Below are 19,361 nucleotides of genomic sequence, written 5' to 3' on the forward strand. Positions count from 1 at the left end.
GCCACCTGTCGCTAAAGGCGCGAAATAGCCGCAACGACGGCATATGGCCTCTGAGATCCGAAGATATCGCCGGCCAACTAAAATTGTAGAAAACGTGCGTGCTTAGCGTATAGCGTACGCTATAGTTGCGGACGCTAAACTAAAACTGTCTATTATATCTACATGAAGGGTGGAGAACGTTACAACTCGTGTCTAGCATGACTGGAAACAAAGCACACCGAGAAGCCGAAAATGGCTGCTTAGATCCTCTCTAGATCCCTTGGCCAGGAAAACTGCCTTCCAACCTTTGTCCAATCGGAGCATCTAAAGTTGTTGAAGGAACCGCCTTTAAGGGTGAGGGTTCACATTCTCACTCCCACACCTTTGTTTCACTGTTGTTGCACTGAACACACCGAAAGGAGTGGGGCCTCGTAGACGGGGGTTGTCGAGCTTGACTCAAGCTGGCAAGTCTTGGCTCCTGAGATGAGCCTGCAGTTAGCTGCCGCATCTGTCAAACGGCCATGACGATTACTGGGAGCTGTGAGAAAACGCCTTAGAACAAACACTCTTTTCCAGGAATTTCCTTGTTCCCATTGGTCCGTGAAGGTGACTGTGAACCAACAAACAATACTCGGTCCGCCAAACGTGTCTTGCCTTGGTGGTGCTGCAAGTCTGTTCAAGGGGTGCGTATTGCTAGCTTCACAAAGTGATTCGTTGCAGTGGGCTGGGAGGTTAGAAGGTCACTACCCCCGCTGGTCGATCGTAACACGGCGCATCCGAAAAGTGAAGTGTGCGACACCATTGAGTTAGCCGCTAGTGTGCAGTAAGATCAGATTCTCATCAAGCTTGACAGCAAATGGAAACAAGCTCACTCAAACTTTTAAAAACGTTCCATGCTATACCACCGGCGACTTAAAGAGGCGTGGAATGCACCGCACCTGCTGAGAGTGACGTAGGCCTAACAGCTTGCCGGGTTTGCCTGCTTGTAACGGTCACAAGAGGCGCATTCAGCACGACATGATGATGGCACAGCCAGAGGAACTACTCCAACAGCAGAGGCAAGCAGAAGAAAAACTCCAACAACTCACAGAAACATCAGCAAGAAAATGCAAATCGGACATGTTTTATGTGTGCAAACGACAGTGCGGCCAGGCCGACAGAGATCGAGACATGCTTTTTGCTGTAAGTGCGGAAGCAATAAGTGACTTGCTTACTAGCGTAAAGTGAAAGGTATGTGGCAGCAGTGCAACTTTCGACAAAGAGGAGCGAGAATACAGCCTTGTTACTTTTCCATGGAGTTTGCTGCAGGTGAAGAGTAACAAAATGATCAGCCCTTTCGTTGTGAACGTTCTTGCTGCACGTGTGATGGTAAGCACTAGTAATAGTCAAACAGCGCTGAACGATGTTTTTGCTACAATAACTATCTCTCACTGCGGACTTCACAACAAAACATGGCAGGGCTATCTGTAAACAAAGCATGGCACCCGCGGTGGCATACGAAGCCCAAAAGTAGACAAAGGTGCACGTGCGATTGGCGAGGACCTTGTACAATGAACTGAAACTTTCTAATCCTGGAAATATCGCGGTGACCTATGACAGCTTATGGATGCCAAGCGCCCATTTGTCATGTCATCAAACTGCTTACAGGGTTTGAGCTTGATTATGTTTTACGGAGTAACTTTCGTGCTGGTTGTGCGTGTGGCCTGTTACGTTTCGCCTACGACGCGCGGTATAGCCGGCGCGGATGCAACGGACGCCGGGGCTTCATTCAAAGCGGCGGACATTTTGGCCTGTTCAGCGCTGCCGTAACGCTTCCTGCCAAGCGCGTCCAGGCATGTTTCAATGCCACGTGTCTTCATGTGTGTGTGTGAGTGTGTGTGCATGTTGGTGCCCACGCTTGTCAAAGCGCGGCAGCCGGGGAGAGGAGCTCCCCAACTGTGAAGCGAGGAGGTCTGAGCGGCGCCGGCCCGGCGGATGCTTCATTTCTTGTCTCTACGTGTCTCTCAACGTGTCCATGCCCCGCCGTCACGGGCGCCTCTCGTAAGCCGTTCCTTCTTGCCCTCGACTCCGAGAGTATAAAAGCAGCTGCCCCGGACGCCGAGGGAGGCTCCGAATTCTTCCGTCGAGTAACGTGCTCTCCCGTCTCTCCACTTCGGTCGACCTGACCGGCCACTCTTTTGCGATGCTAGAATAAACAAGTTGTTCTGTTAGCAGTCTACTCATGCTTTGCCAGGACCTTCGGATGCTTCCAGTTGTGCGCCAGGCCGCCAGGCCAACGCTACCCTTGGGGCTTGCGACCCATTCGCAACAGGCCCAAAACCTCGTGACCCGGACTATGACAATTCGAAAGAAAGGTATTTGTGTGAGAATGTGGATAAAAAGATAGGAAAGACGGAAGCTCAACTGGCTCTTCCAGAGGTCACTTCAGGTATATCACATTTCTCTCAGATGTTGACAGCTGCACATTTCTAGCACTCAAGGAAGCTAAAGTGTACGGCTTTGAGCCAGTGGAGAAGGAGGATCGTGTGGACCTCGCACAGAAAAGAATGGACTGCTTTGTGTAATTTTGTTTTAAAACAGAAATGCTCCGTATCCAAAACAATCCATGGGAAAGGCAAATTGACTGGTGACTTGATCACAAAGCCGAGTTCATACTATGGATAGGCACTGAAATCAAATAAGGGAGGTGTTAAGGCCACACACAACGCTGTTCTGGCAATACCATATTTACTCGCATAATGATCGCACTTTTTTGTCAGAAAAATTGACGCAAATTCAGGGGTGCCATCATTACGTGGGTTAAATTTCCCGCAAAAAAAATTTTTTTCGTCCCGCGTTTGCTACGGGACATTAAAACAAGAATGGCAGCCAGCGGAGCAAGCCAAACGAGTTTTTTTCTTGTCGTGAGTACATTACGTGCATTGAAACAGTTTCTTCCATATCATTGATGAATAATATCGTTAATATCGGCAAGTTTGCGGCAATAACGTAGCCATGTCCACTTTGAGGGGACAGAAACAGATGGACGCGCTTAGCTGCCAGTGACAGAAACGCATGGCCGGCGTGCTGCTGAAACTACGGCATCTGTCTTCACTACTATCCTAATACGGCACGTTTCTGCTAAGGGTGGGCGAACATCTTAGCTGTGTTACAAGCGTCGGCATACAAATAGGGTACACTTTTAACGTATCAGTGTAAACGTGGCTACTATCATTGCCGCGTGCAATTTGTTGCATGCCCACAAGTGCAGATGAAAAGAATCGAAAGGCGCCTTTTTTGTTTTTGTTGATTGCAACCTTTACAAAGCCTACCCACAATAAAGGCAAGTTTGGTTGTACCGCTTTTTGTCATGGAAGTGTGGAAAGTGATGAAAGTAATGAAATGAGGCATCTACTTAAGAATGTTTGGGGCGTGCAGACCGCTTGGCTTGTCTGCAAGAGTCGTTCGCATAGCATTCGACAGATGGTAAACGCGATCATTATTAGCTAGACTTGGCACACGACATATCGATGCGGCAAGTTCGGGGTGCGATCATTACACGGGAAATAAAAAAAATCCGAGTTATGACGACAAAACTCAGTGGTGCGATCATTATGCGAGCAAATACGGTATATACCCACATCACATGAAATGAGGTGGTCTCCAACCACACTCTTTCTCCACCAGGTCCAGACTCCTGGTGCTGACAGAATGCTGCTAGAGCAAAAAATGAGCCTGCCCCAAAGCATTGGTATTATTTGGTTTCCCATGTTTGTGATGCTCTTCTATTAGTCTACAACGCCTTTCTGATGAGAAACTTCTCGAAAGATGTCAACGCGGGGCAACCCAGAACAATGATTGCTTGCATTCCAAGACATGGGCATTGGCACCCAAGGAACAGCATGCTTCACTTTTTGCTGTTAAAGCTGCTGTGGCTGAGGCAGTCATGAAGTTTAATTCAGGCAATGAGTGAGCTTCAACTGAAACTCTAAAAAAAAACTTTCCTTAAACCCAGTACCAAGCAGCAAGAGAATAGTTGAAAAGGATACCTGCCGAGCAACAGCATCAGCCCACAAGCGTGCATCTGCCGAAACTGTACAAGCCTTCAAAAAGCGCTATTCGGATAGCTGTAGACAGATTGACTATATCCCTGGTGGTTATTATACTCTAGCAATGTAAATATTTTAATATTTATTGTTGTATGTGATTAAAAAGTGATCTTTTTTTTCCATTTCTTCAAAATAAAAATTTTTGGCTTTCTGCAATCTTTCGGGAGCAGTATTCCAGCCATCAAGGCACCCCATAGGATCATAAATTTTGTTACATGTAGTTGAATGCATAATGCACACAGTGGTAGGAGCAGACTTTCTAATTTAAGTACAAATTTTTTTTTATTAGTGGTGCCCTAAACAATTGGCCACATCGTGAACACAAGACATTCAAGTGCTTAGTAAAGGAAAAATTGGACATCCACCCAATCGTAGCAAATGCTACAAAGGAAATCCACTCACCACCAACATTCAGGTTGTTGGGAGTGTAATTGTTTATACTTGTCATATCAAAAAGCATTTGTATGCTTGTGAACATTATGCGTCCTGTTATCTAGCTATGTGCCTGGAGCAATATTTGTGAGAGTAGATTTGCTCCACTGTTCCCAGAAACAATGGTAAATTATTTTTTAGTTAAGGGGGGACGCGGCCCTTGAAAACCGAAAAACAGCGAAAAAGTCGATTTTTGAAAAACCATATTTTTGGTTTGTATGTCACATAAACTACCTGTTCTGTAATTATCAGCACCTAATTCAACCGTAAAGTACCAAAAATAACGCTGCTTTTGAGGCCACCGCGGCCCAAAAAAACACGCGCAAATGCCGAAATGAAGTCAAACTTCGCGGGCGCGCCATTCCCGGCCCATGCGGCCTGCCCGCGCCATCTTGGTGTCGTTTTGACCGTGGATTCTTTGTCTCTATTTTGCCGCCTTGCAAAATGGCATCGTCGGCGTGGTTGAGACGCTATTGGCGTTTTCCCGCGATGTGATGCGGAGCGCTGCTTGGCCGGAGCAGCGCATTCAAATCTCGCGGGCTAAAGCACGCCTGCCATTGGCTGCTGCGCGGGCAGCGGCTGCTGCTCAAATCTCGCAGGCTAAAGCGCGCCTGCCATTGGCTGCTGCGCGGGCGGCGGCGGCTGCTCCCTTTGATGCTGCGCTCGCATCGTCGTTGCCCCTTGCTCTGTCCGCCTCAACATGAGCTTGCGCGCTGCTCATCGCCTTGCGCTATCTTTTAGATTATTTGTTCAGCTTTTCTTTTTTCGCTAGTTCTTCGCTGCACGCGATGCCGGCAAAGCCCAAGACAGTGCAGATGTCTGGTGCACGGGAGCGCGATATGCGTCTTGTACGAGCATCGAACTTCCGATCTCCCGCAGCGAGTGCCGACTGCGTAGACGCTTTTCATCGGCGGAACTGTGCTTTCGGCTGTCGCCAGTTGAAAATCCGACACACTGAGTGTGCCTGGAGCCGCAAGAGCTAATTAGAAGCTCCGCAGGTGCTTTATAATAAACACATGTGTTCAACTTTAAGGCCTGTTTTCTCGGAATGGATTTTTTCGCTAGTAGTGGTGCTGGGGAAGGCAATATCTCAAGAACCACTCTTCAGATTTGTATGCCGTTTTTTTTATTCTGTTCCTGAATGACTTTGCCAGGGGGTAACAGGCTTCTTTTTTTTGAAAGCTGGTGCAGTTAATTTATAATAAGCAATTAATTTTTGATGGATGTGGTCATTACTGGCTACATCAAATTCAAAGTTGTCTTAAAAATTTTTGGAGGGGAAATTAAAGAAAAGGGCTATTTAGCCCCCTGGGATATCTATCAAGGGATCATCACAGTGAATTTCAGCTTCCTACGATGTCCTGGCATTTCTCCAGGCTCTTCCTCAGGCATATACATGAATCACCTAGTTAGACCTCAATAACTCTGGAACTAATAAACATATCTTCATGAAACTTTGCAGTTCCTCATAGTTCAGTGGTGTGAACGTACCCTGAAAGTTTCATCTGAATATCTTAAAAAATAAGAAAGTTCGGTCTCCAGGGTAGCCTCCCCCCTTAACTTCGTAACTTATTGTCTTATTAGAAAATTATTGACAAACTTGAAATCAGTACAATAACTTAACAAGGCTCTGCATTTTCGTTAAATTTGGTAAAGGAGGCTTTAAAGAAGGCTATACCCCACTTCCCCCCTTACAGAGTCCCCCTTACAGAGCCCCCCACCCCAGGTCTGGCCATTTTGAGCTGACAAGCGCAGAGCATACATTGCATAATAACGATCGCAAGGCATTACATTGCTACGTGCCGCGGAAAGAGCTGAAATTTCAAAGTAAACGCCGTTTTCCCTTCTCCTCACGGCCGCTGTGCTCCAAGCCGGAGGATGACGTACACGTGCTAGTGCGCCTACGTACACGCATTTGCACTGTGACGTTCGTCATGACAAGTGACTTCGAGAATTATTCAAGGCAACATCTTTTTTGTGTAATATGTTACTTGAATAGACGAATTAAAGCTTAGAAAAATAATAAAACACAAACCGGATGTCGGCATGTTTTTGTTTTACTTCGCACCGCAGCAGAGAGATGTACTTCCGTTTTGTCTGCTTGTTAAACCACGTCGTGCAGTTGCGCGCGCAGACACTGAAACTATGTCATTTTCTACTGTGTTCCAGCGCGGGATCATGCTCTGTGATCTGCTCGTGCCTGCCTCAGTATTCGTGTAGCAGTGACTTATATTGCTAGTCGGGTGTCATTGTGCACAGCGTGCAAAATCGTGCGCTGCACAAGGCGAGACAAACAACAGCTAGCGCGCGACGTCAGCAGAAGTGCGCAACGGTGCAAAAAAGAACAACGAAAAAAAATTAAGGCAGGGCCGTGAAATATGCGTAATGCGACCCTCAAGGTCCAATATGGGAGAACGCAGGGAACGACTTTTGCTTGCGAAAGCTACATGAGGAAAGTGGAGATAGTTTCGTTTGGCAGTAGAGCTTGCCTCCTGAAATCTTGGGTTTGCAGCACTGAAATATTTATATCTCAGCTATTAATGAGCAGATTTGAAAAATTTTTGTGGCAGAATGCTCTAGAGGACACCTAAGAACTTCCAGCGTATAACCAAAATTTGCTATGGGGCCCGGTGAGATGCCCTTTAAAGGGCCCCTCACAAGGCCCTACTGCAAATTTTCGTTATACACTGGAAGCTGTAAAGCACAGTCTAAAAAGCGTTATCATTGGAGGAGATGGAAGAAATTAACTGTCCTGTCCTCATGCCACCAGGAGGCGGGTGTCACTGCGAACATAGACACTTCCTTCCCCGCCTCCTCTAATACCGGAGTCAAGGGACATACCGTGACGTAAGCCCCGCCTTTTACTTGCAGCGCTGCACCTTCTGCTTTGGATGATTACTCATGGTGAGTGACGAAATACTCGCGGCGAAGAGGAATGTGTGCATGTGACTGTGGCTCTCTGGCTGGGAGAGCGCTGTAGAAAGAGTGAAGGAATGAGGAGTTGCCTTTGAAATTGCAGATATGATTGTCTACATGCTACTTGTTAAAAATTGTCAAACCTGGTGAGGGGCCCTTCAAGCTAAGTATTTTCTTGGCACAAAACAAGTGCGAAGAGATTTCTGGAATGGTATTTTAACAGTTAATGTTGACTGAATACTTTCCTGTAGCGTCCCTTTAAAGTGGGGGGGGGGGGGGGGGAGTTGAGACAGACTGTCATAGGTCATCCTGGCAACAAACGGAGATGCGACCACTGTGGCCGCTCTGCTAGCCTGACAACAGCCAGTGTCTGGCACTACCAGTGTTCCAGGAATTGTGCGGCATCTTGAATATTCGTGTTATCTGCCGCAACTCAAGAAGCAGTTTGCAACATTCAAAATTAAGCAGGTTACAAGCTAACGACTTGTACTGGGATTTTGAAAAATTTGTATGAGCCATGACCGTACCACCGAGATTCTAGTGTATACATAAATGCAACCACTGTGCTTGTAAGAACAAAACCTGCTAACAATAAAAATAAATATATAAAAGAAGAAAAACGAGATTGCACTAGTGAAGACACTAGCAGGGCTTTTTCAGGACACATTTATCGACAGTGGTCAAGCAGATATTGAGGACAACAGGCATTTGTCCATCCACGAGACCTCCGGCGCAAATTACATCATCATAAAAAGCCACATATCGCTAGCAGTCTTTGACAAATACTAAATGGTGCTTTCACATGTGGCAGCTTTGGCGCAGGAATGCTCACCTGAATGACAACACCTTCACCCAAAGTGGTGAGCGAGTCCACTTGCTTGATCTTCGCATGGCAGTCACGGAAATTGAGCTGCATGATGCGTTGATGGATATCATGCTGACCCATCACACACTCCTGCTTTTCAGGGCCCCCATGCACGAAGGAGGAGTCCTGACTGTAGAACCTGTAAAGGATTGTACAAAAGCCAAGAAAACCAACATGAAACATTGCAGCAAGCACAAAAATTGCCAATCACTGAAATGTTTAATAGAAGTGGAGTAAGCAGCAAAATGTACTAACAAAGGCCATTTGCATAACTGCCCTAATCAGAAAGGCAAATGTTTAAAACGGCATATCTAATTGCCAACTACAGCGAAGCTGCAGTGAGAAAATATGTAGACAAAGCTTCCCATGCAGCTTCGACACACACCAAAATGTAGAGCAGAAAGAATGTACATTTGAAATTGTAGAAGGAGGTGATCAGAGACAAAGGTGATCGTAACATTCACTTTTTAAGAAGGAAGCTATGATGAGGCCAAATCTGATGACTCCCTATTCAAAACCAAATAAGTGCAGAAATGTTCTCCATGGACAATTGCTCAATTCATTTGAATAAAATTCTGGGGCATCTTCCTCCGGCAAGGAATCCTTTAATCAAGGTGCTTACGCGGGTCTGCTACGAGCTTACTACTACAACTTGTTCATAGTAAAGTACCGCACATTGGCAGGACATCAAACCTTGCTGCAACACTCTTTGTGCACTGTAAAGTGCAGATAAGCATTGTGTCATGTACAGACTTGCTGTGGCGTTTTGCATGTCTTCCCCACGCTACAGCTTTGCATTCATTCTGCACATTAATGCATATCTTTAACACATGTTAAGCCCTATTAAAAGAAGCCCAATTGACAGTTCTGATTAAAAGGCTCCTAACCAGGCCCCAGAGCCAATTTTGGTTATACACTGGAAGTTGTTACGTGTCCTCTAGGGAACATTCAGCCACAAAAATGTTTCAAATCAGCTCACTAATAGCAGAGCTAGAAATGGTTGGTTGGTTGGTTAGTTTGGGTTTAATGGCAAAAAGGCAACTAAGGCCATGCTGTGCCAGGCACAAGACAAAATGGGATGCAACGTTAGGAGCTAGAAATATTTCAGTGCTGCGAATTTATGATTTCAGGAGGTGAGCTTCACCACAAACATAGATGGTCTCTCCACTTGCCCTGTCTAGCCTCCGCAAGTTAAATTCCTTCCCTGCATTCTCCCATACCGGTGCTCGAGGATCGTGTGACGCATAGGTCACGAGTCCCGCCTTCACTTCTTTTTTCTCCTTGCTTTCTTTGCGGTGCGGCTCACTTCTACAGACTACGTCGCGCGCAAGCTCTTGTGATTACAGTATTTTCTACCTCAAACAGCAAACCTAATGTCATTTCCAACAAATTACATTTCTTGAGATTAATCTCATTATCAAGGCGTGCTGTCATGTGGCGAAAACTAATGCGATTTGAAAATGATGACAATAGTAAAAAAAAAAAAAAGACATGCCAATAGCCTCAAATCAACTTTTGTCCAATAATTATTTTCCAATATGCTAAATTACACTGGAATATGTGATCATCCCTTTCACACCGTAGTGTTCGATCACTAACTTGTCGACATTGCCAACTAAGTCTAGTCAAGCCAAGCCGAAGATAATGCAAGCAACATGGCGAAAAGCACGATGGGTGCATTCTACAATATCCACATTCTTGGCACGTGGCACAGGAAAACATATGCCTGCAGTTACGTCAAGTCAATCAAAGTGGCCGTGGCCGATGCGAACCAACACGACTGCCGCAGCGAAAGCTAAAGCCACCTGTCTAGTCACTGAATTGAGGGTAGCTTTCTGTAATTACGCACTGTGATGCACTTCAATGTTGTTAAAGTAATAATTTGGTAATGAAATTGATAGAACAATAGTTAATTTTTTGTGAAACAAAAAAAGAAGCATGTACTGTTTGCAAAACTGACCGGTACGCTCGTGGTGTCGAGGATAAACATTCGGTTCCAACACAAGTGCGAATGAGTTTGGGGAACTCATTCGTTTGTAAATGTCATTTTCGACTAATGTAATTACGTTTTACCGTCTGACAGTAACAAACATCATTATCAGTGAATGTCATTTGTTGTAAATGACATTAGATTTGCCGTGTGACAGGGGTATTGAGCGTCTTTATGGTCCGCTCCACTCCGAGTTGCCCCGGTAAGCCACAGCGCAGTGGCTGGCGATTTGCATGTTTTATTCATACGTTTAGCATAGTGGAGTGGACCTTTCTAGAGTCACTGGAAAAAAACTTCAGAGTACCGCATTCGTTTTCCCCGCGCAGCCGACACATTCATTGGCCCAACCGTACCACGTGAATTTGAGGTGCCATATACCTTCCAAACGCCGGGCGGGCCGGCTGAGTTAGAGCGCAGGCAGCGCAGGTTCCCTACGTTTTTTTGTGTTCCGACTGTCGCGCTCGCGTTTGACTGCAAGAAATCATGCCTGGCTGCTGTGCTTTCGGATGCAGCAACCGAGCCGAGTCTGGAAAGACTTTTTTCTCGATTCCGACTGGGAAAAATGACCAAGAGCGTTGTTCAGCGTGGTTAGAGAGAATCGGCCGGGAGAACTTCAAGCCTACAAAAAACACCCGCACATGCGAGGTATAAGTACACCTTGCTTGTGCTTTTTAGCACTGTTTTAGAAGATATTTAAGCGAAGTGCACGCGGTGTTAGCGATGCTACGAAAATAGGAGCCCATTGCAGGGATCGTTTGCGTCTTGCACACTTGACGCGGGTACATGTGCACGCGTTTGTTGCTCAACACACGCGGTTATTCCGTGCTCGTGGCACGCGAAGGCACACTTGTCGCGCGAGAATTACGCATCCTCACGTGCACCAGGTACTTGCATGATTTCTCCGCGCACGTGAGCGCGCTCTCACCTCGAGTCACTCGACCCATATGGCACTTGTTTTTCGCAGATCGCAACGATCGCAGTCAATAAAAACATGGTCAATAGGAGGTCCATGATACTTCCTTTTTTCCACTTATCCTTTGTTCATTCATACATACGCATTTAGAGCTTGAAACCAATGGCCAGGTGATATTCACAACACATGCTTCAAATGATGTTTTATGTTAAAATGCTACGGTGCATACCCAAATAATGTTGTGCTTGATGCATAACAAGAAATACAAAACAACAGAACACCCAGTAGCTTTAGTTTCGCTCTGTCACTATGCATGCTACATAAACCGCTCTAAAAGCACAAGAATATTATACATCGCCCATGCAACTTAGAAAAAAAAGGTGCTGTGTCATCAGCGGGCGTTCCTGCTTTTTTTTTTTTTTTTTTAACACAGGCAGCAAATCTTGGCAGTCTAAGAAAACAGTCATAAATAAGTTTAGAAGAGTAGCCGCTCATGGGAGCGCACTAGACAGCCGCGTTCATAAATCACAATGTAGCAAGCTCTCACTCATTATCAGTGTACAGAAGTACATATACATTGCTGTAATCACGCAAATGGCTCATATTGGCCTTCCACAAGATTGAGTGCGCAAAATGGTCATCGAAGTTGGTTTTTACGCCTGCTGCGCACTGATCGTCTTACGATCACGGCCAAACACCGGTGCGGACATGGCAGTCGCAGTGTGTTGTGCGTATACGGCGGACGAAGTAGCCCGGCAGAGTCGAGAACACGCGATATCTGTTTAAAAGCTAAATTAAATGTATCCGATTTAGCTTGTGAAATTATACAATGAACGTACGTGCCTGTGACACTGTCAGGTGTTAGTTTCGTCCTGCTTGGAAACATTCAATAGAAGCCGACGGCGGTCCACGATGTTCATGCCCAACAGCACAAGCTTGCCTCATTCCGGCTCAAAGTGACGAAATATTTCCTTCGTAGCTCGCTCCGCGGAAGGGGGAATAAAAAAATGCGTGCTTAAGCTCCCGATAGCAGGGCTAAGCTGCTGCCCGCAATCGTAGCTCAGTTCCAGCAGTAAACACAATCGGCTTGCAAAACAACCACCGGCTGCATTACTTCGCACAAAATAACATTTCATTTTCATTCTTAGCAACCATTATCTCCGGGCACAAAGTATTTGTACTTGAGTAAACACTCAACCCAATGTGTCACCGAATATCAAGCTCTTCTAACACGGCGGCCTTCCCGCGATGCAGTCGGCTTGGAAGGTATATGGCGGTGGCCGCTCAGTGTTGCTAGTCAAACCCCGACCTTTGCGGTACTTTGAAATTTTTCCCAGTGACTCTAGACCTTTCGTGGTTGCAGCGCCCTCTGGCCAAATTCAGGGTGATGAAACAAAATAAAACACCAATTGATCACTTTTATAAAGCAAAACGAATATATATATATATATAACTTATTTGTCCATGAACTATCTAGACGCGCTTATAATGCGTTACCAGTCCATTTTATCTAGTGGAAAATAAAGCGCCGTCTTGGGCAACATTCTTAGATCCCTTTCAGTTTGAAAGCTGCGGCGTGCGGAGTGTCGCTCTTCAGGTTCCTGCCGCGCAGTGGCGGTCATCACGCTGTTTGCCCAACTGGCGTGGTCCCTTCCCATTGTCGCTGCCACCTGACTGAAGTAACGAGCTGTACTTTTTCGCGTGAGCTTTACTCAAATATTCCGACTGCTTAGTCTCTACACGCATCTAAAGAGAGGTCTGCGTGGAAGTGTGGAGGGTGCACGAAGTGCTGTGCTTGTGGGTGTTCAAGACACACTGAAGAAATCAAGAGAAGCACACTGTTGGAAGTAAGCTTGCCTGCATGAACTGATCGAGTTCAGAATGCTCGAGTTAACTTCTGAAGCTGACTTGCCCAAAGACAGTGACCACATTTACTCCAAGGGAGAAGCGGATGATAGCACCTCGTACTACTTTTCAGGCTATGTGGTGCACAAATTCTCCAAGAGCACAACTTGCCCTTCCTGTATGGAAGATATCAGCTCTCAGTGTCAGTTGTTGGCTGTGACCCATACCTCACGGTGTACAAGAGCTTCAAGCAAGGGTGCCTAAACCATTCCACCAATAACATGCTAGTTTACAAATGCTGCAAGCAAAGCAGTTTGTATTTCCTTAAAAGAAGGCCCCATTTTGGGAATATCTTTTGGGACATGCTAGACAAGTTGGAATTGCTAAACCTCGCTCGAGTTGGATGTGCAGAGCATATGGCCATTTTTACATGCCAGCTACTGCATTGTCATTGTGACTCGCATGCAGTGACTCGCATGCATTTTTATGCGAGACGTGAATCGCCGGCTGGAAAACAGAAAAGGTCGCCACTGCAAATAAAGTTCTTCGTTAGCTATTCCCTGTATGCTTTCAACTGTTTGTCTTCGTTTAATGCTTGTTTGTGTTAATTGAAATTACCACTCTAAAAATTAACATGCTAAACCCTGATCTAGTCTCTGCAGTGGTCCATGCATCGGCAACAGAGCGCGGAATTTCGTGACTGGTCAAGAAACGGAACATAGCTAATTATAGCTTTTCCACAGTGGTTTATGCATTCTTCCAAATAATCGTTACTCTAACAAAAATTAAAATGTTCTGGGTAAACGTCTGCCAGCGGATCTACATGCGAGAGCGCCAGTTCGAGGTGGCAAGATAACCAAAATGGCAGCGGTGGTGGCTTTTATTAATGCCGTTTCGGACCTGTGGTCAAAGCAAAACGTCCGGAAAATCGGATGGCGAAGAGTTCTTGTGTACGAAATTTTAGTACTTATCCATTGACTCTAGAGAGTATGTGGTAGCGCCGCAAAGCCGTCCACATTACCAGGCATGCCCCCAAAAATCGGGTATCCGGAATATCGGTTTTGACTTTACACTGGCAACTCCTCCAGCCGATGGCAGGGCATCAAAGACGATTCGTTGCGATTCCTCTGTGCTACTTGAGCCTGAAATAGCATGACTTTCATTCCCGTTCAATAAAATTTCCGCCAATTTTCCCTGATAGAGGCACAAATTCCCTGACCATTTCCAGACTATCCAAAATCCCCGAGAATTCCTGGCTTTCCTGGTTGGTAGACGCCCTGTGCAAGTAATGCCGTTCCCAACTGTACGTCAGCTCAACTGAGCAGGTTGTATGTATAAACAGCTGCTTTCAGTTATCTGGTGCACTATATCATAATGACAATAAAGCAGGTAAAGGAACGACATGCCTCACATACATGTACATAAATATGCAGAATTACTTTCTTCATTGAAGGAAATAAGTATGCTACAATATGCACTGCCCAGTTTTAATGGGATGAAAACGTGGCGACTGTCCCAAAAAATTTCCTTGCATGAATCGAGTTAACAGATTTACTAGCTGCCCCTTTCCGATATTGATAGTGCTTATAATGATTGACAGCTAGGGTTGTGTAAAGCATAAGCTATCAACCCCCATGTGTTAATTCGCTCAGAAACTGATGCGCCTCTGCCCAACAGCAGTGACTCACCAGCAGCAGAATCGTTCAGAACAGTCCTCACTTGCATCGGTCAATCGCCCTCGAGAATTCAATGTGCTGTTACGGGTTACATTTGAAAAGAAACGAATATTCGTTAATATTTAATCGTGAATTCTGGATTCCAATACGATCTGTATAGCAAATAGCATTCGATGAGACTTGTATGTTTCTACTTCATTTCACATGCTCGCGCAATGAAGGAGATTGCCAGACCAGCCATGGAGTTTACATTGGTCTTTACGTAATTCCCAGTCTCTCCGATTCAGTCTGAGTATACAAAGGCAAGATCCTTTCTCTAGCACTGTTGTTCATATTAGCATTCAATATCATTGCCATGATTATTTTTCTTGGAAAGCCTATTGGTACACTTGGGGTTGATTCCATCGAAAGTGTACTAGAACACTAGCCCCATCCGTTATAAGGCTCCAGCCACCGGCCGCCGGTCAAAGCTACCGTGCGCACTTCCATGAAGATGGCACCACCATGAAAAAAGGTATGGTGGTGCCGTGTTTGTTACTGAAAACATCCTTATTCTGGTGGAGAGTTCTCACTTTTTCAATTAGTGCATCTAAATTATAAAATCTTGTTAAACCATACCCCTTTAAACAGTAGTTTCGTGTTAAAAGTAGTAAAGTCATATCCCCGACTCAGAAGCCATTGAACATAATGCGTTTTGTATCCGCATAAACTGTACCAGCTTACTGCTTGCGTATTGTTTAGCACGTAGTGTTTCCACTTTTCGTCGCACTATCATGACGGTGCGTTGTCCACATCAGGTGGCCTTGACAGAACAACAAGCCTCATAGATCAGAACAATGACCTCCAAGCACCCTGTTCATTTGCGTATGAAGCCACATCAACAACATCATTTCGGCACCGCACCAGAGAGCGTTCTGGCTTCCTGCAAGCTAGGACTCATGTTATGCTAAAGCTGATAAAAAACACCGGGTGCTCAGCATTGAAGAAAAATTTGACTTTGTGCTATCGAACGTGGCACGAAGCTCTTTGCTGGCACGCGACAGGGATCTACCATTGAATATGGTGTGTGGCACTTCGAATGCGAAAAACTTGCTCAGCAGCGTTGCTGTGACCCCGAAAAGATATCAGCTACGAGGTTCAACTTTTCGCCATCGTTGCCTCTGTTGTTGCAGAAGTGTCGCATAACGACAGTGATGAGGACAACTCTGAAAGCAACAGCACGGGCAATTCAGGCCTGACAGTGGCAGAACCTGCGCGTTACATCAGCTTCATGAATGCAATCGCGACGAGAACAGCATCCCGCAATGAAAAAGGTGCCCCGTGACTTCTGCAGCACTACTGAGCTCGTGCACAGAGAATATGCAATGCTAATGAGGAATCTGCCATGCGAATGCTTGCCGAGAAGAAGGGGCTGGCTAAAAGCTGGCTCACAGCTGCGGCATCAAATGAAAGGGAGACTTTTGTCGTGCAAAGTGAATAAATACGGCATATTTTTGCCCTTTCATCACACTCTCTCCAAGTTCTGTTTTTGATGGGTAAGTGGGCAATCTCATGCTGTTCCAGTTAAGCAGTCCGTTTATACCTACTTTTTCCGAGCTCCGGCCAATTACGGTATAAAAAAGTTTCACTGTATTCAATAATTTATATATGTGTGTGTGTGTCTACCATTTCATTTACCGAGAAGTTTAGTCATCCGCTTTTCTTCTTCACGCCACACAGTTAATAAACCTGGTTTATTTCGCTATAGTATTGTCTGCTTTGAGTACTGCCAGTGCTCTTAAACATTGCAACAAGAAGTGGGCATAACCCTATAAAATTTGCTTAAGTAGCTTCATGTTGCAGATCGGCAGTGGCTGTGACAAAATTACGCGTTACATTTAGAGAACTGCGCTGAAGACAGCAGTTCACCGGAATAAAATTACAATTGGTAACGGCCAACAGGAGTCATGGGCACACCAAAGCAAATAAAAGCATTTGAACAAATGCACCGCACAAGCTTTCTGCAATAAAACGGCGTCCGCACAACGAATGTGCGCTCGCTAGCAGACTATGCACTACACAATGATAGCAAAATGTAAGATGTGTTGTATAATCCATGCCTCAAGTATGTATGTTTGGCAGAGTGGTGTAAACATAAATTTGCAATTGAAATAAATCACTATTTCAAGAACGTACAATGCCCAATGGGCGTCGGCACTCCTTGTATGTTGACTATGCCGCGGAGCGTGTCTCTGCCCCAATCCAGTTTGCTCGCAGCACCCTCGCACAATTTTTCTACATGCAGTGCCTCAGCAAGAGAGCGCCGTCCAGCCCACTTGACCTCATTCTACTACACTCTAGCGGCAATGGATGCCGCTTTGGACCTGCCGTTAGCGGTAAAAAGTCAGAAAAATTAGACAACAAAGGGTTTCAGCGTCCAAAATTTCAGACATTCTTATACACTAGCTCTATGGGGCACCATACAGTGCCATGAGGGAGTCCGAATTATCAGGCATGTCCGAATAATTGGGCATCCATAAAATTGAACATTAGACTATATACGCTTTTCTACAGCTGACCTGTCAGTCACCAGCTGTGTTTTGAATCTCACCATAAAATTTATTACAGTATGTTCTGGTAATTTAATTCACTGATACACTTGTTAATGTCCCCCAATCCAATATACGCTGTTGCAATTTTTTAGTATCGCATGAGCGTCGACTGCATGGTGTTTCAGTGGCCCTTCAGCGAATTTCTGCGTGCCTTCCTGCAGTGTGGAAGCCCCACATCAATACATCAACAGTAAACAAGCTCTAAAAAATCGGACATTTTAAGACAAAATCATAAAAGTTGGCAAGTTTGTGCAGTTGGCAGGAGTGTTTGTGTGTCATGTGTATTCATTTTATATATCTCCATCAGCACTGTTGGAAGCTGTGAACAGTGCTGACTAGCTGGGGTATGTGCATCATGGGTATTCATTTTAGATATCACCATCAGCACTGTTGAAGCTGTGAACAGCACTCAAATGCTAGCAGTGTTTACATAGATACGGTAGAAGCGTGTCATTAATTTATTGTATCGCATATACTCATATGCCACCGTTTACATGAATGCGCATTTTGTCGACACCTCGTGTTATATTTGAAAGTTAGCACTCTCATTTCCGATAAGCCTGCTTTTGCTGTCGTGTTGTGAAATGCACCATAAATACCCACAGGGCGACAACTACATTGTTCAGTTTCTCCTTAATTTGTCCTTGTGGCCAAATTTCTGAGCATTCATTTTGCAGTAATGTACCATATTGTATCAGAATAAAATTTTCTAGCGTGTCAGCAGCGGTTGCCATGTCCAGTGGTAGCTGAGTGTGGCCGTCTCTACTTCTATTACCTCAAAGTGTACTTTGCTGCGTTAATGATGCAAACCAAGCAACTCACCAATGTTAATGTAATTTATTAATGACAGGCACTTTTTAATGCGTGTAATGTATGCACAAATGATAAGAAATCATGTGCAAACTGCTTAATCAGCCAATTCTGTTTCAATGTACCACAGTGCGGCAGTGGCAGCCACCTGCTGGTTGGCTGGTTGTCATAGAGCAGTGAATACTTTCCCATAATTCTTGATACAATATGCTTCTGTTTACATGCACAGCTGAAATGTGCATTCTCCATGTTAAACTAACCCCGTTTCATGCATTAGATGTGATACGCCTTCCTAGCGTATTACCTCATTTACATGAGATGCGATATGCTTGGAAGTTGACAAGTTTCTGTCGCATTGATGTAAATGCCGCTTAAGTGTCCGTAACATCAGCCACAAGTAGTCTCCAGATAACGCCAAAGTGGAGAGGTGCAAATGTGCCTTTACACTTTGGCTATTAAACTGACAAGCAACACAAAAAATCACTTTTAATGCACTCAAACCTTTCAATGGGCAAACTTGCAGCTGAATAAATATTTTGCAAAGTGCACATATGGTAACTTAACATGCACACACTAAGGAACAAACAGAATGGCAGAAAAAGAAAGTTCAAATAACTATCCAAGCTGCAGAATGTAGTGCACAAAAAAATAGTAAAGTTTTTTATTATACCTACCAATTTTATGGGCTTCTGTCAGTTATATTGAAACATTTCCAGCTGCTTCAGCAAATTCATTTTTAATCACTCTAAATACCTGCAGCTTTTGGGAACATTTGCACTGTGTAACTACTGAAAGTTGCAATCCTTGATTGTCTGCATAAATTTTTGTACACTACTCAAGAAGTTGGCTTTCAAAAAACTGCAAACAAACTCCAATTTCCCCACATTTTGTCTATAATCTACTTAACCTGAACTTATAAACTTGGAGCTCTACTTTCATATGGGAACATTGCATTACGTATCAGCCCTAAAATAAACTCTTCCTATTTGGCAAAGCATACAATATGTCTTGCTTGTTTGCCTTTACACCATACCTCCCTGGTTGCCAAAACCAGCTAACACTGACACATAAATCAAAACTGAAAAGCTTGAAAGGTAGTCAATTAACTTGGCAACATGAACTATCAGAACTTCAGAATGTGCAATTTTAAAGCGAAGCTTTTTTTGCAAACCGTCCCGGACAGCTGTGGCTGCTGGACTCTCCTCTCGTTGCCGAACAGCTCGCACAAAGGGCAACACTACCACCTTTACTACCCT

At 44.9% G+C, this 19,361-nt stretch overlaps 1 protein-coding gene across 3 annotated transcripts in view; it reads right to left on the minus strand.

Annotated features, from left to right (window-relative positions):
• rin (ras GTPase-activating protein-binding protein 2) overlaps nucleotides 1-19,361 on the minus strand; it is a 100,829-nt gene that overhangs the window by 78,997 nt on the left and 2,471 nt on the right. For all 3 annotated transcript variants that reach the window (XM_075690970.1, XM_075690978.1, XM_075690983.1), the window contains exon 3: nucleotides 8,248-8,419. In XM_075690970.1, coding sequence (XP_075547085.1) covers nucleotides 8,248-8,419 — 172 coding nt within the window. The remainder of the gene's footprint in view (nucleotides 1-8,247; nucleotides 8,420-19,361) is intronic.

Source organism: Dermacentor variabilis, chromosome 1 (genome assembly GCF_050947875.1).
Source record: "Dermacentor variabilis isolate Ectoservices chromosome 1, ASM5094787v1, whole genome shotgun sequence".
NCBI classification, from domain to species: domain Eukaryota; kingdom Metazoa; phylum Arthropoda; class Arachnida; order Ixodida; family Ixodidae; genus Dermacentor; species Dermacentor variabilis.